The sequence below is a fragment of the Oryzias latipes genome, chromosome 1 (assembly GCF_053564925.1).
Source record: "Oryzias latipes strain Hd-rR chromosome 1, Olatipes_Hd-rR_3.1".
NCBI classification, from domain to species: Eukaryota; Metazoa; Chordata; class Actinopteri; order Beloniformes; family Adrianichthyidae; genus Oryzias; species Oryzias latipes.
In genome coordinates, this window is record NC_136237.1 from 21,419,087 (window position 1) to 21,434,678 (window position 15,592).

At 39.8% G+C, this 15,592-nt stretch overlaps 1 protein-coding gene across 1 annotated transcript; it reads right to left on the bottom strand.

The window, feature by feature from the left end:
* Positions 1-1,185: 1,185 nt before the first annotated feature.
* LOC101156557 (kelch-like family member 2) lies at positions 1,186-14,877 on the bottom strand. Its single transcript, XM_023957903.2, has 16 exons — positions 14,748-14,877; positions 14,364-14,618; positions 12,660-12,779; positions 12,453-12,559; positions 12,228-12,349; positions 9,878-10,040; positions 9,393-9,502; positions 9,197-9,313; positions 6,316-6,465; positions 6,079-6,196; positions 5,225-5,422; positions 5,022-5,123; positions 4,766-4,894; positions 3,207-3,347; positions 2,977-3,120; positions 1,186-2,614 (listed from the first exon to the last, which is right to left on the bottom strand). Exons 2-16 carry the CDS (start codon positions 14,429-14,431, stop codon positions 2,586-2,588), a joined length of 1,818 nt encoding a protein of 605 aa, XP_023813671.1. The 5' UTR covers positions 14,432-14,618; positions 14,748-14,877; the 3' UTR covers positions 1,186-2,585.
* Positions 14,878-15,592: the final 715 nt, after the last annotated feature.

The window sequence follows — 15,592 nt, forward strand, 5'->3', positions numbered from 1 at the left end:
ATAACAAATCATGTCCCTGTAGGAATGGAGGTCAAGGAAGCCCAGGGTTATAAAATTCAGTGCTACTGGACTGCTAGTCCAAGCTGAAAACCACTCATGGATATATGCAGCACATGATTCATGCAGCTCTGTCGCCAAATAGTCGTGATCTGTCATACTCTCTTTGTTGCTGCTAAACGGTAAACAGGGGCATTCATTTTTGGAAACAAGACCAAAACAGTGACGTTTTGAAAGCTGTAAACACTTATTGATGTGTGACCCCAATACTTCTAAGTTTTCTGGTTTTCACAAACCCATCAAACATCAGTAAGAAAACACTTCGGTGAAAGGTTCTGACTTTACAAGATATGATGTTAGTGTACTGCTTGATTGAATGACCCACTTTCATGTTATCAACCCGGCCACCAATAAAACCAGAATGGATACACTATGAAGGCAGAACTCCTCTGTGACAGCTTTGCGCTGTGACAGACCGAAGTCAGACAAACATGTTCATCTCCTGTGTGGTTCTTCTCTTTGTAAAGGAAAAGTCATAACCCTGACAGCCTCCTTTAGCTGTACTGCAGCACACAGGAGAGAGATCCTGATGAGATCCTCTCCAACGTTTTTCTTGTCCAAACTTTGCTCCATTCAGTTTCTTTTTTATTTTACTTTTATTAGCATTTTATTTTAATTAAATTTTCTCTCTGCTGATTTTGAATCACTGTGAAGCATGTTGAGTTGCAGAAGTAAAATGTGCTCTACAAAAATATTAGATAAGGGTTTGCCCTTATCTAATATTATTATGGGCCTCTTATTGCAGTACTAACCATCTCCACATTTCAAAATAACTGATTCCTGCTAATTTTGTCCATGTGTACATCATCTCTTGAGGGTTAGAAAGTTAAGACAAGCTGAAAAAATGTGGATATTTAAAACACTTTCTTAGGTCTGTAGAAATGTTTATTTGTCCTATTGGAAAAAAAGAGCAAAGAATCTGAACTATGTGAACTCTTGATCAAATACACCCAATTTGAACTAATTATAGATAATTTCAGCAAATATTTTAACTCTGCTTTTTCAAATTGCCATCTGTGTATCTGTAATTAGTGTACGTAAAAGGTTTTAGCTGAAATTTTAGAAATTAAAAAACGAATAAAGTCCTACCCCTCATGCAAGACAATGAAATAATAAAATAAATATGCATTTGTTTCATTTAGATGTTTTACTGATTTGGCAAGGTTTAAAAACAGGTCATTTCATTTCACAGCTTTAAATACAAGAAGCATATTTATTAACGGCAATATAAAACAAGTACTGAAACATCGTCAAGGTTATTAGCCTACATGACATTCCTCAATACACTAACAAACAGCAAAACCAGTTACTTTTATAGCAGTTTTGAATATAGCAGAAAAGCCAGGAAAAAAACAAACGTCAGGTCAAATGAACACAGAAGGGAGGTTTGGTCACTTTCCATAAAGAGAGAAAAGATTAGTAACAGAGTCGTAAAGATACAGAAAAGAGGATACATTAAAATTGGCACATTCGTAGCACAAAGGGTGTGCGGTGGTAATTAGGGGTGGTTACACCAAAGAACAGGAGAGGAGGAAATTGCTGAGAGATAGGTTAGAGACAAGGACCATGCAGCGAGCTCAGACTGCTGTTTTCAGTACTGGCTATGACCACAGTAAATATGGCTGCCAGGCAACGATAAAGCACAGATACATCCAGCTGTTTCTCATTTTGAACAGTGTAATACTCTGTTGCTGAGTTTGGCAACATTTATGAGGCTTCCTCCTCCAGCGAGGACTTGTTCCATCAAACATTCTCAAGAGTATCAGAAAATCTGAGATTAGGAGAGCAAAAATGCTGCCGATCTAAAGTCAGAATTGTGTCCAAGAACAGCCTTCCCCTGTTAGGCAACAGGACTAAACCAAAGAAATAGTGCATGTTCATTCAGGCACTCTAACTTGCCTCATTGCAATACTCTAATAGGTGATGGTGACTGTGTGTTCATGCCTTATTGAATCAGGCTTCGCCACATACAGACTCAGATACGCAGAAAAGACACATGCTTTCATGTGCGAGCAATGGTGCACCCTTCATGTGCTAGTGCGCACAAACACTCAACATAAGCACACTCCCTAACAGAATAAAACCTTTAAAAAAAGAACTAAATGTATCCAGAACAGTCTTTTTCTGCTTTGTTTCCCATAGATCAGATGAGTGGCTTTCCTCAGAGCTGGTTGGTATTAACATTACTTATGTTAAAGTAGCTTCGCAGGTATAGCAGCTTCCCGTCAGTAGCGTCTCAATGGCACTGCAGTGGTACAATGGTGCTTCAAACTTGCTTGTCTGGCAGCTGTGGCTGCAGTCCTACCGCGAGCGGACTAAAATCACACAGCCCTTGTTTCGATTCAGCTTCACCCATTCAGGTAAGTGCAAAAATCCTCATGGCGTTCAACAATAACCACTGTGTTATTTGTCTTCATCGTCGTCAGTGCTGCTGCTGCTCAACACCGAAAACATCTGCATTGCAGAGATCCGATATCAGGATTCAGTGAAAGAATACATTCTGCTTTCCATCAGTGGCAGGTGTGCAGTCATAAAGGCTTATCGATCATGGTCACACCTGTAAAAAAAAAAAAATATGGATCGGTGGTGTCACAGCTAAGCTTCACCTGCAGCAGGATCATAAGCATGAAAACAAACAGTTGAGGCTGAAATCCAAATCTGTCTTAAAAGGTTTTTATTTAAGATGGCTTATTTTTTCAATTAATATCATAAATAGGTTTGATATACATTTAAATTTCTTTGATTTTTTTCCCTTTGTTTTTTATGTTTGAAATAAACCAATGAAGTACACATGAAAAGAAATGACCCACTCAAGGAGTAAACAAACAGGGATTTTCTACTCTATTCTCAGAATCTGGCTCGGAATCTTCTCCGAATACGTCGCGCGTTAGTCAAACAAAGGTTCAGGGATGAACTGACCTGCATAACTGCGGCCTGTGCTCATACAAGTGGGCATTAAAGTCCACTTGTCAGTGTTGGGGTTGTAGAACTCAACTGAGGCCAAATTGCAGCTGCCATCATCTCCTCCCACTACATACAGTAAGTTGTTTACAGCACACACTCCTGAAAACACAAGTTCGAAAAGGTCACCTGACATCAGAGGGATCTACCAGGTCCATGGGGGTGGAAGAGACGCGCCCTTCACTGACCTGCGTTGCGTCGACACATGTTCATGTCAGCTACTTGACGCCAGCTGTTGGAGGATGGATCGTAGACCTCACAGCTCTTCCTCACTAGAGGACCATCGTGCCCCCCCACGGCATACAGCAAACCTTTTAACACACCTACACCTGGAGAAGACAAAGTACACATTTTAAACCACAAAGTAAACACAAAACTGTTGAATGTGGATATTAAATGCCTCTCTGTGTGTATTTCATAAAATACTGCTGAATGCTTTAGTGTATTTCAGATCCTGATTTCTTTACAAATGTACAGTTCCTGCTGTGGGGATAAACACTTTAATAAAACATCACATGATCCCACAAGTAACGTTTTTAGGATATCAAAGCTTAAAGGTTTTCCCATTTGACCACTAGGAACTGGATCATCCAAGAAGACATAAAATGTACCCAACATTCCAACATTCCATCAATTAAACTACTGGTTTTGTTCTGAACATACATGTGCATTTCTTTGGTTCTTGGAAGTTCAAATGTGGGTGATCTATAACACAAAATCTTTAAATTAGTACAAAGAAGCAACACTGGATTCTAAATGATGAAAATAAGGCCTGAAATGGGAAAGGCCGGTTTGCTCCACCCACTTCAGGGAGCAGTTCCTATATCTTATGAAACATAATATATATACATAATAAAATAACTGTAATGTACGCCATGGATGATTTTGCAGGAAAATCTCCCACTAATCTCCTAGACTTCCTTCATCAGAAAAATCTGAGTGAGAGCAGCTGTGCAGATTTGTGTGTTTGGCGCTGAGCATCACCGTGTCCACTATGTCTGTCCAGCGGACAGCAGTAAAGCGAATTAAACTCTACGCAGAAACACAACTGGACAGATTCGGCTCTCAGCACTGGCCTTGATGGAATAGAAAAGGACTTCTTGACGGAACTGAAGACCATAATCTACATGACAGGGTGATCAAACTGTTCTTGAGGAAAGAGAAGAGGATGGATTTTGTCTTCAAATAATCCGATTTTTTAAAGAGTGAAAGGATAAAAATCGTAATAAATTCAATTTCCAAATTTATGTGGTTGTTTTCAATGTTTTGAGCTGGTTGTAGTTCCATAACAGCATTTGTTTACTGTTTTGTTTATTTAGAGGCATTTATTGAGGATACAGGAATTTTCAATAAACAATGCAAAGCTTGTTTCTGCATCTTAAAATGGTTAATGAGGGGTTGAGTGATTCAGACGTAGCACGACTGAAGGCCCAGGTGTGTAATGCACGGTCCGCCACTGCAGCTAACATCATAATTATAGCAACATTTGATGTGAGTCAAGTGCTCATTTCAAAGCATACATTTGTGAGTTTGATAAAAAAAAAAAAAAAAAAGTCCTGGTCTGTCTCCTCAGAGATGATGGCACTGGAAAGCACAAAAACCTTCTGACATTTATGAAAAAAGAATTGAGGCAACTGTAAACACACACCCTCACACACACACACACACACACACACACACACACCGAGACCTCCTGTGAAAACTATCAGTGCAGTCAATGGTTAGTTGTAGCCCAGCCCCCACACACCTGCTCCACTGCGTCTAGTGCCCATCTCTGCTATGTAGCTCCATGTGTTGCTTTTAAGGTTGTAAGCTTCCACTGTACTCAAACACTGCCTGGTGGCTCCATCATAACCCCCTACAGCATACAGGAGCCCTAAGAAACACAGACAGAGAACAAGAGAATATGAATATAGGATCATGGGAAGGTGTCATTTACTGCCTTTCTTAAAGCACCTTCTACCAGACATTGACTTTAAAAATAAGGAGAACACTTTAGTCACCATTAACAACTCCCACGCCTACACTGCTGCGGCGGGTGCTCATAGGCAACACGTGGAACCATTCGTCCGTCTTTGCATTATAAGCTTCAACTGTAGACAGACCTGCAAATGTTAAAAAGCATTTATTAAAAACAAAACATGGTCTGGAAACACGAAGAAGAGTTCCACCTCTTTAAAAAACTAAATAAAAGGGGGGGGGGTACCTGTGCTGCCGTCAAATCCACCGACAGCATAGAGGAGCCCGTTGAGAACTGCAGCCCCAAGTGTGGACCTGCGGTCTTGCATACTGCTGACACTCGTCCAGCGGTCCGTCGTCGGGTCGTAGCAGTCGACCGTTCGCACACGCAAGGAGCCGTTGAAGCCCCCGACTGCATACACACACCCACCCATGTACACCACACCTGAACAACACACAGCCGTGAAGTTACGCTCAGAGCAAGTCGCTGGAACAAATCCTCCCTGCTGTCCCATCATGAGATCGCACACGCGGTCTGTCTGATACAACTGACTAAAGACGGACTCCCCAGATATTCTCCCATTTGTGTGAAAATAGCCTTAATGAGGCCTACATTTTGATGCCTGTGCTGGAATCCATTAATATACATGCCCCCCAGGAGTGTCGTACATGTACCTGCGTTTTACCATAAGGGGCAGTCACTGTTTTAGCAAAAAGTAAATTCACAGACTAAGATGATCACAACAAAGTTTACTCCCATCAGCCTTTTTAAAAAATCTCAACCAGCAACCTGACTTGCAAAACATTCCGTAAACATTTTATTGTTCTTATTGGAGACATGACTACAAAATATTTGATGAAATATGAACAGTAAAACTAAGAAATGGAGCACACAGAGCCACATATGGCACCGTTATCTGACAAATAAAGCCTTATGTTATTGTTATTCACCTTTTCATACCAAATTACAGGTGATGAGCAACAGAGCGCTTGGTAAAAATAGAAGTCAACTTGTCTTGGTTTATTTTTTATCTTTGGCTGCAGTCAGGACTTTAGAAACTGTCTGATTTTATCAAAAATATTTTGCTGAAGGCTTCTTACCTGCTCTACACCTCCTGGTTGGGAGTTCAGCCACTTGGTACCATCGCTCCTCCTCAAAATCATAACATTCAACACTTCGGATAGCCTTAGGAGCTTGACCTCCAACCACTACCATGACCTAAACCCCCCCCAAAATACCCAATATGTGTCACTAAAATAAAAGCCTTACTATGATGTTCTTTTTTTGCTTACAAGCAGTGAAAGTCTAAGTAAATGTTCCATTTCTCAGGGCTGTACCTTTGGGCAGCAGGCTGGAGTTCTCATGCGAGTGCGAGCAGTCTTCATCAGCGCCCTCTGCTCTGCAGGCAGAAGGTGGTACTTCATGGCTTCGATCAGGTAGTCTTTGCACGCACTGCTATTCTTGATCAGGGACTCTTCCTCAACCCGCTGGTCATCCGGGCAGACAGAGAGGAACCACAAGAATGAAGCCAAGTTTTAACAGAAGTCAAAGATTTTCTTGTTAATAAAAAAAAGTGGATTTTTACACATTTCTGAGTACCATCAATTTAAATCTTCGTAAAGATGAAGGAAAGAATGTATGATTAAAAAAGAATTAAATAAACCTATTACCCAAAATCACTTCAACACCGGTGAGAGTTTACAGTTAGCTGGTAAATACAGTGACCTTTAAGGCTGACCTTAAACCTTCTGAAGTTAAAATACTTTACCTCTAAACCTCCATCAACCCTGATCCCCTATGCTTATTGATAAAGTGATCCAAAGTTTTAAAAGAACACACCTGATTCAGGTTTGTAGTACCAGGCAGGACATGCATAATTGGAAGACAAGCAACATGATAGAACAAAGATCAGGGTTAAAGGCCATTGGGTGCATGTAAACTTGTATGTAGCATCAAATATATTTACTTTTTAAACAATGGCTGTATTTTAGTTTTGAAGTTATTTCAGATGTAAAAGAACTTTGAAGTCTGACTATGGTGGGAAAAAATAGAACATTAATACATACATTATCATTTTACTGTGCTGCATGAAACGTTGCTGTATGACCCAGTTCAACTCAATGACCCAGTTTCAAAATTACCTTTACTGAGTATAGACCCGCATGAAAGTTAAGGCTTTAACCCTTTAACACAAGAGCTTTAGCTTCAGTGTTTAAATTCTATCAACTACTGTTACTCTTTCAACGTTAAAGCGACTGAAGTAGCTTCAGTGGATTCTGAAGTGGAGAAGAGCAGCCTTGGGCAGACCTGCAACATTACTGTAGTCAAGTGTTTACGCAACTAACATAAATCAGTTGATTCGATCGTGCAGAAAATGCAAAGCCGCTTTTCTCAGTGTCAGAATCAGCTGATTCGCATTGATCAAGTAAACGGTTGAAAGTTACCATAGGCTAAAGAACATGTGTTATTCAGGTGTCGCCGGTGACATCTCCAGTGTTAAAGGGTTAACTAGCAAGAAGACAAAAAATTAAAAAATGTACCTAAAGGCACTTTATGATATAATATTTTACAGCTCATCCCATGTGATTACTATAAAACATTTGATTGGCTAAATTCCTTTTTAGACACTGACTAGTCCAATCAACAATGGCAGTTAACAAACGCATGCACTTGCCAAAGACTTGACATCAAAACCCATTTCTGTCAAAGAAGGGTAACTTTCAGTAACTTAACCTGAAAATCATCAAATTTACCTGTCCTATACCATTATAAAATCATTTCAAAATGAAATAAATTGATGATAATCGCTTTTGGAAAATACCATTTGTATTGAGTAGGTTGATTTTGCTGACGCACATGTGATGGCAGCAAAAAAAAATGATCAGTCCATCATTCCAGTCCAATGTGTGGAAAAACTTTGAAATTAGGAAAGTCATATGACCATACAGTGTGCTAGAATGTTCTATTAATGTTCCCTTTGCATTATTTTAATGTGGAAAAACAACAGTGGGCTGAACTTTAGGGAAACTAACTTTATGAAATTAATTCTTGTTTACTTGTATGTTGGTACACATTTTTTATTTAAACTTGATTATCTTGCAAGAAATACAAGGAATCTGGAAAACTTCACCTGCACTGTTCACTACCAGGTATTTCTCTCTGAGTTACATTGGTTAAAATGTTTGGCCAAAGATGACCTGGATTGATTTTAGGCCAGTGAATCGGATAGTTCAAAATAAACCAATATCAACTATGAGTTATATCAGCAAACACAAATTATGATGTGAATAGAATCGTTAAATTGAATTGTTACACCCCTACAAAACACCCCTTGTTGTTCAAATCATTGACAGTAAATGAGAACTGGACTGAGTGACCCCTCCTCCCTTGCGTTCCAAATAAGGGGTAACCGCTGGTCCAAAAAAGCAAAAATCCCATAGACCTCTATTGAGAAATAAATAGCTATTAGTCATTCATAATGTTCTTCAGAATAACCATTCTTGCTCTAATACCGTTTATCAATATGTTCTTGCGAATCCTGATTTTTTTTTCCACTATATTTTTGCTGTAGCGCAAGTTATTCAAGTTATAAATTGACCAATCAGATGCCTTAATAAAATTAGGTGGCCTCACGTTGAACATTCAAAGCATTTGATTGACAGATTCTACAGTGCCCACTTTCAGGTGTAGGGGTGCTCACTCCTGATTGGAGAGAGTGGTTGCCACAGAAATGTAGACAGACCAATCATGGAGTACTGAGGATGTCTGGTTCCAACTTGGCGATGGACATATTGCAGAAAAATGGAAACTAAATTGATTTCATTTGGTTGGAACTTTACCTCCAGCTCTCGCGAAATGAGGCAAAAACCCTCACCATTCCTTCCTGACACAGGCCCGTAAAAACCAGTCGACAGTGATTAGTCAGAGTCGCTCTGAGCCATCGTATCTATGGCAATGGCGACAGTAGTTGTCATAGATACGATGACAGGTTTCAACATGGCGGCACTCGTATTAGAAAGCAATGTTACTTCCTATTTGGGAACACGAGAAGGGAGGGGTTGAGCTGACCATCGTTTCTACAGTCAACGGTTGGAACTAGAGGCAAGGGTGACGTCTCACACACAACTTGTCCAGTTTCATTATATAGTCAATGGTTCAAAATGTACAGAAAAAGACACGAGACAAAGGTAGGAAAAGACCGACAGCAGGAATACATACCTGCACCAGGTATTCTCTGGAGAGGAGTGGCAGGCGAACATGCTCCATTAGGTAAGCCAAGTGTTCCTGGCGGACATCTTTGTCATGGTTGACCCAAGCAATCACTGCCTCAAACACCTGTTTACAAGATACATCTGTAAATCTGAACAATAACCTGAGAGCCCTATCGTGGATGGCCATCGAGACAAATGTATACCTTCTCTTCAGTGGGGATCGTCAGCTTGTCACTTGCAATCAGGCTGGACACTTGCTCCATGCCCAAATTGAGAAACTCCTCACTTCCAACCACCTCAGTGAAGTGTTGCTCTGTCATCACAAAGACAAAAGTTTTACAGCCTCTTTCTGTGGCAGCAGACAAAACATGCAAGAAGTTTGCTTCTCTCCAACGGGCCATTAATTACACCCGTCCTCATTCTGTCCCCTCTTTTGTTCCAAATTCTTCTGGACTCCCATAAACTCGCTTCAATAAAGTGAGTATCACTGCACTGCATGACAATGACCTACAAAAAACTGGAAAAGTACACGACTCTGATGTAACCCTAAACAACAAGTGGCAAAGACGTCTTATATGTAAAGGTAATACGTTACGATTGAGATCATAGGCATTATTGGATCATTCTAGGTGTGATTTTAGATCCTAAAAACATATGTGTGTGAACGGACTTTTAAAGCCACAAGAACCTGCATAGCTGTTAGCCTGCACAAGCAGTTGGGAGCAGGCGTGTAAGTCAGCGAAAGCGCGAATCCCCAGACAGTTGGATGGATGAAGCTGAGCGCCCAGGAACTCACAGCAAGCCTTTTTCACCTCATTGAGCTGGAGCAGCCCTGCTGCAGGCAGCAGCGCCTGGAAAACAGCAAAGCAACACAAGGTCTGAACACAGTTCGGTTACATCTGTTACGTCAATCGAGCAACCACTCTAAAAGTGACTATAGGTGAATCCAATTCTGCATTTTGGCCCAAGCTTTACATCAGGAAAGAGGAGTGTCTTTCGAATGTTGATTTAGATAAAGCGATAACTCTTTATCAATGCTCTTAACATAGAATATTAAGTCATGCAAAAGTGGATGTTTTTTAGTCAAGAAACCCATTGTATGGGTTATATTTGTGTTATAAGTGTTCAATGTCCGTCTGAGAGGACTTCACATTATAAAAACAATGCACTAATCTTTTTTTAAGATAATTGTTCATATCAAATAATTTGTGCACATACTTAATTCTTTAAATATTATATTCTAGAACAGGGATAGCCAACTCCAGGCCCTGAGGGCCGCTGTGTCTGTATGATTTCCAGATATCCAAGCCCAACACCTGACTTATTACCTGGTTCGGGTGTGTCCAGCCAAATAGAAAATGCCAGAGCAGAGAATGTTGGAAAACATGCAAGAATGTGGCATTCGAGGCCTGAAGTTGCCCATCCTTAATCTAGGCCATAACTTTTTTTTATTTATTTATTATTTTATGCACCAACCACAGTAGTTTCCAAAAGATTTTACTGAGATCATAGCTATCGCAGTGCTTGCATTTCTACTATGGGATGTAAAGATTAACATGTCCATTTGGAAAAATGCACAGATACCAATGAGATTATATTTATAAAAAGCAGGAATGCAACAATTCGCTGTCTCCCTGATTCAGTTCAAACATAGATTTTTTAGTCACGGTGTTGTTTAGGTTCAATATATGATCTGTGTATAACAAAACATCAACAAAAAAAAACAACAAATTCAAAAATTTCAGTTTTTACTTCTAAAATAAGACAGTAACAATAAAAAAAAAGATTTCAGCTGTCTAAGCCTGGTGTAATGTTATCAAATAAACAATAATACACACGTGTTTGACTTTCAGTGTAAAAATCCTGGTATGTAGTAGGGATGCAATGAAACACTTTGCCACGATTCAGTTCAATAGAGTAACATATAGTTCAGTTTTTAAACGGAGAATTGTCACATCTCTAGTAAAAAGTATTACAAAAATCTATCGGAAAGCGAACAACTAATTTTTAGCAATTATAGTGCATTTCTTTTCCTGCTATGTCTACTGTCTTTGCCTTTGTTTTTGTATGTGCAGGTGATGTGAGAAAAAGAAAGACATCCAATCACAAGCTTGCTTGGGTCAGTTACAATTGGCTGAACTACATTAAACATAGCATAACCCCTGACACCTATTTTAAAACCAGAAAACAGTTAAACAATCCTCAAATGCCAGATATTTATGTTTAAGGTAGTTATTTCTGTTGTTGCTTAATAAAAGTGCCAGTTAGAAAAAAAAGACATGTCTGTTAAAAGACATTGTCATTTATAGCTTTAAACACCAAATGAGTAGTAAATATTTGGATTGTATCCATTAAGGTAAAAGAAATAGACTGTATTTTGATGCCACTAGGTTAGTTGAATCATTTATGTATCGATTCATGGACCATGTATCAAATCATGTGAGAGGGAAAGGTACACACCCCTAATTTCTACACGTACCCTTTAGCCTTGTAGGAAAACAGAGGTAGAGTCAAGGATTGGAATTCACTTCTTAACTAAACTATCTTTTTTTTATATGTAGTAACACAGCTAGTGATATAGTTTACAAAATAGAAGAAAACAAAATAAAGTTTTGTCACAACGGTTGTTCAGCTTTTAAACATTGGCTACTCTGCATGTGTCTTGTGTGTAGTTTCATACTTTTTACATCTGCTTCCTTCTGAACAGATTACTGCGTGCCACTGGCTGTGTGACATCTCAGCTCAGGCTGCACAGGTGTCCCATCTGGAGTCCTTTTTGTCCATTGCATGTCGCTGGTCTCCAGTTGTAAATGGTTAGCAATCTAAAATGATGTATTTTTGAATCATGACTGCATTTCCGGTCACTTAACAAGGCTACTGTTCTGTATAAAAAAGCTTCACATGTGAAGTCAGATTTCAGCAGCAATGCAGCTGGAGTGAACTGAGCCTTTGAAATATGGAGTTCAACGCAGCGGTTTCCAAGACTAAGGTACTCCAGGACTTTTAACATAAAACACTTTAGATACACGGAGGTGTACCTGAACGTTTTCCTCTGTGACCTGTATTTCTGCCGTGTAGATGTAGTCAACCAGCAGACCCAGAGTCCACCCATCCACCTCCTTTATCCTCACTCGTTTCGCCCGACTTTCTGCCATCTCCCCTGTGAGGACACGAGAGAATGTGTCTACGAACATGTCTGAACAGCAAACTCTACAAATAAAAAGTCATAGTTCTTGCATGGAGAAATAGAGGATGAGCTTTACCGGTGAACATGGCATGAAAGTATGGGCTTCCTGCAGCCAGAACCACTCTATGAGCGGCGATCTCTACATCCTCTGCTACTATGGTCACGTCACATAGCAGGCTCTGGCTGTATGGAGGAGATGGAGACAAAAAAGGGATGAGACTCACAGCTTACATGAAGGCATACAAACGTTTTTTTTGTTTAAAAAGGAAAAAAACAACAACACCTGCGCAACTCATTCATGACTTTGAAGGCCTTCCTCATGTGGCGAGGGTTCAGAGTAACAGGACCCTGCCTCTCCACTCCGTCCTCTTTGTCCAGAGAGTGTGGACAGAGTCTGGTACACCTGACAGGGACAGTAAAGACATGTAAACTTAACGTCGACACAAAGACATTAAAAGAGAGAAACACAAGAGCGGCCAATCATCTGCAGGATCCAGTTCTTTGGGCAACTTTAACTCTAAAAAACCTCGGCTGATAAATTTACTTTCGTGAATCTTAGGGTTCCTAAATAATAGTACTTTAGATCTGCGTATCACAGTATCATTATTAAACTCTTCTTTGATACGGTTCATCATTTGATCAAATGTTTAAAATTGTGTTTTGGTTGTTTTTATCATGTTCTTGTGGCATTTTTTTGATGGTGGAGGACATTTATGATTAAATAAAATTGAACTTAAAATTGCAATTCTGAGCTTTTTCTTCATTTAAATCATGATGAACAGGAAGAGACAAAAAAAAGTAGTTTGAAAAGGATCCTATTTGTGACGTCGAAAATACAATTGCATGCCACATGCCCACTGCTCTGCTCCATTCTGATGCATCCAATTGTAGATGACAAAGTCCAATATTGCTCGCCATTTTTGATGCACCTGTAATTTTAGCTTGGGGAGGTGTGTGGGGCTGTAAACTAGCAGGAGAGAGTGTAAACAGAAGAGTGACTGGAAGGGGGGGTGGGGCTTACTCCACACCAACAGTCCCACCCACAACACACTCATTTTTTAATGAACTACTGTTGCCCTGCAGAACTTATGCCCTAGTAAATGACAGGTTTTTGATTTCACCTAAAATGGCTTAATCATAATTAAAAAGACAACTGGAAATGCTTTGAAAATGGCTAAAAAAATGATCCGACCACTTCAGCAACTACAATAAACCACTAGAGTTTATCCAAGATTTTAGCTTTAGGAATGTTTTCCCTCCGAGATCCACAAACTACAAAAAGAGTCCCAGTCCTCCATATGGAAAACACCAAATGTAAAATAATCACAAGATAAAAACGTGCTTTTAATGTTTTTAATGTTAAATCAAATTAACAAAGGAAGGATTTCGATTTATTCAATAGTATACACTGAAACCATTTCAATTAATATGTAACCTTTAAAACAATTAGCTATTTATTACATATATCCACATAAATTGAAGTTTTCAAGCTTAAAGTTGGCCAAAAATAGCCTTTAAATTGTAATTTAATGCCATTATTTTGAAAATGCATTTCTTATTTTGCTATTCTTTACTTGTTTAAATGTGAAAACATTATATATTGATGACTTCTGAGAGTATTTTTACCCCCCCCCCCCCCCACCCCCAGTGAGTGTGTATTTTGTAGTGTGTTCATCCTCTGCTGGAGTTTGTATTTTTGTCTTTGAAAAGTTCAATAAAAATAAAAAAAATAAAAAATGTGAAAACATCAATGAAAGATCACTTCCTATACCTCCCCTCTGTCAGAAACGCGCGTGCAACTACGGAGCCACAAACAACAACACCTCCGTAATCCAAACACACCGTCCCTGGCTCTCGGTCTGCGTGAGCGGACAACCTCCGCGACTGGTCGCTGTCCCTGTCAATGCGGCACCATCCATCAAGCAGCCGCTGGAAACGTCAACACAAGCGCGCGCGCACACACACACACGCGGACACAACCACTTACAGCGGATGACTGTCCATTATTCCTGTGGGTTTCAGAGGCGGTAAACTTGGCCCAGCCGCATGCACCATTCCATCTCCGCGCTGCCGTCTTCGATGGCTTTGAATTCAGGCGTGACTCTCGGCAGCGATCGCTCCACATGCGACGACAGCCACGGCAAAGGCAGCCCGGTTCACACTCAGCCCGACTGCGGTGACAGTCTCTCCACAGACAGACACGTTGCTGCTCGGCGCGGCTGCTGTGCCCAGCGGACTGCTCCTTCAATCGGTTCAAAACACACAGGAAATTAGCCTGCGCCGAGTCAAACGGGCCGGGTTTTGACAGCCTTCTCGTCGTTCTCTCCTCCTTGGGCGTGTGCGTGTTTGAGAGGCGGACGAGGGAGAATACCTGTTATTTTCCAAGAGCGGATCAAAACGCACAAACAAGGACATGTCGGCAAAGACGGTCCTGTGAGCAGCGAAGGCGTCCCCGAAGAAAGCGCTGTCTCCCTCTAGCGGTGGAAGACCGACTGGAGGAGCCAACTGCAGCAGCGCTCACTCCTGACGTCACTACTGCCGGGACTGTACTGCTGACATAAAAAAAAACAACATAGATTTTCTCTCCTTAAGTGAAAAAAGAAATATCACACCAAAAGGAAAAATATTTTGGAACAACCTTTTAAATGATATGAATTGGAAAAAAGCTTGGTTATTGCCAGATACATTTTGTATAAATAACAAAGTTAAAGAAATACACAAAAAAATTCTACATAACATTTACCCCACAAATATGTTTATATCCAAATTCTCAAATATAGAAAATAATTGTAGTTTTTGTATTGATTTCCCTGAATCAGTTCTTCATCTTTTCTACTTTTGTAAACTTTCTCGTGAATTTTGGAACCAATTAGAACGCTTTGTAAACAACAAATGTAACTGTAACATTGCTTTAAATTTGAAACAAATAGTCGCATATTTTGATTCGGATGATAAACAAGTAGAAAAAAGAATTAATTTGTTACTTCTCCATTTCAAATTTTACATTCATAAGTGCCGAATAATCAAAATAACTCCCAACTTCACCATGTTTAAGATCGAGATGCTCCAGTTTTATGAATATATTAAAAAAATTAACACACCTAAAGCAAGTAACACTGAAATAATTTGTGCTTTTTTGTTTGATAGGTAATCCCCTCCTCTAAGAAAACTTTGTATCATAAATATTATTATTATCATTATTTTGTAATCCCCTTT

Excerpts from the sequence above, each read along its gene's own strand:
- LOC101156557 (XM_023957903.2), bottom strand. The coding sequence starts at position 14,431 with ATGGTGCATGCGGCTGGGCCAAGTTTACCGCCTCTGAAACCCACAGGA. Across the intron at positions 12,560-12,659 it reads GTCATGAATGAGTTGCGCAG|CCAGAGCCTGCTATGTGACG; the intron begins GTGTTGTTGTTT and ends TCCTCCATACAG. Across the intron at positions 3,348-4,765 it reads CACTAGACGCAGTGGAGCAG|GTGTAGGTGTGTTAAAAGGT; the intron begins GTGTGTGGGGGC and ends TGTCTTCTCCAG.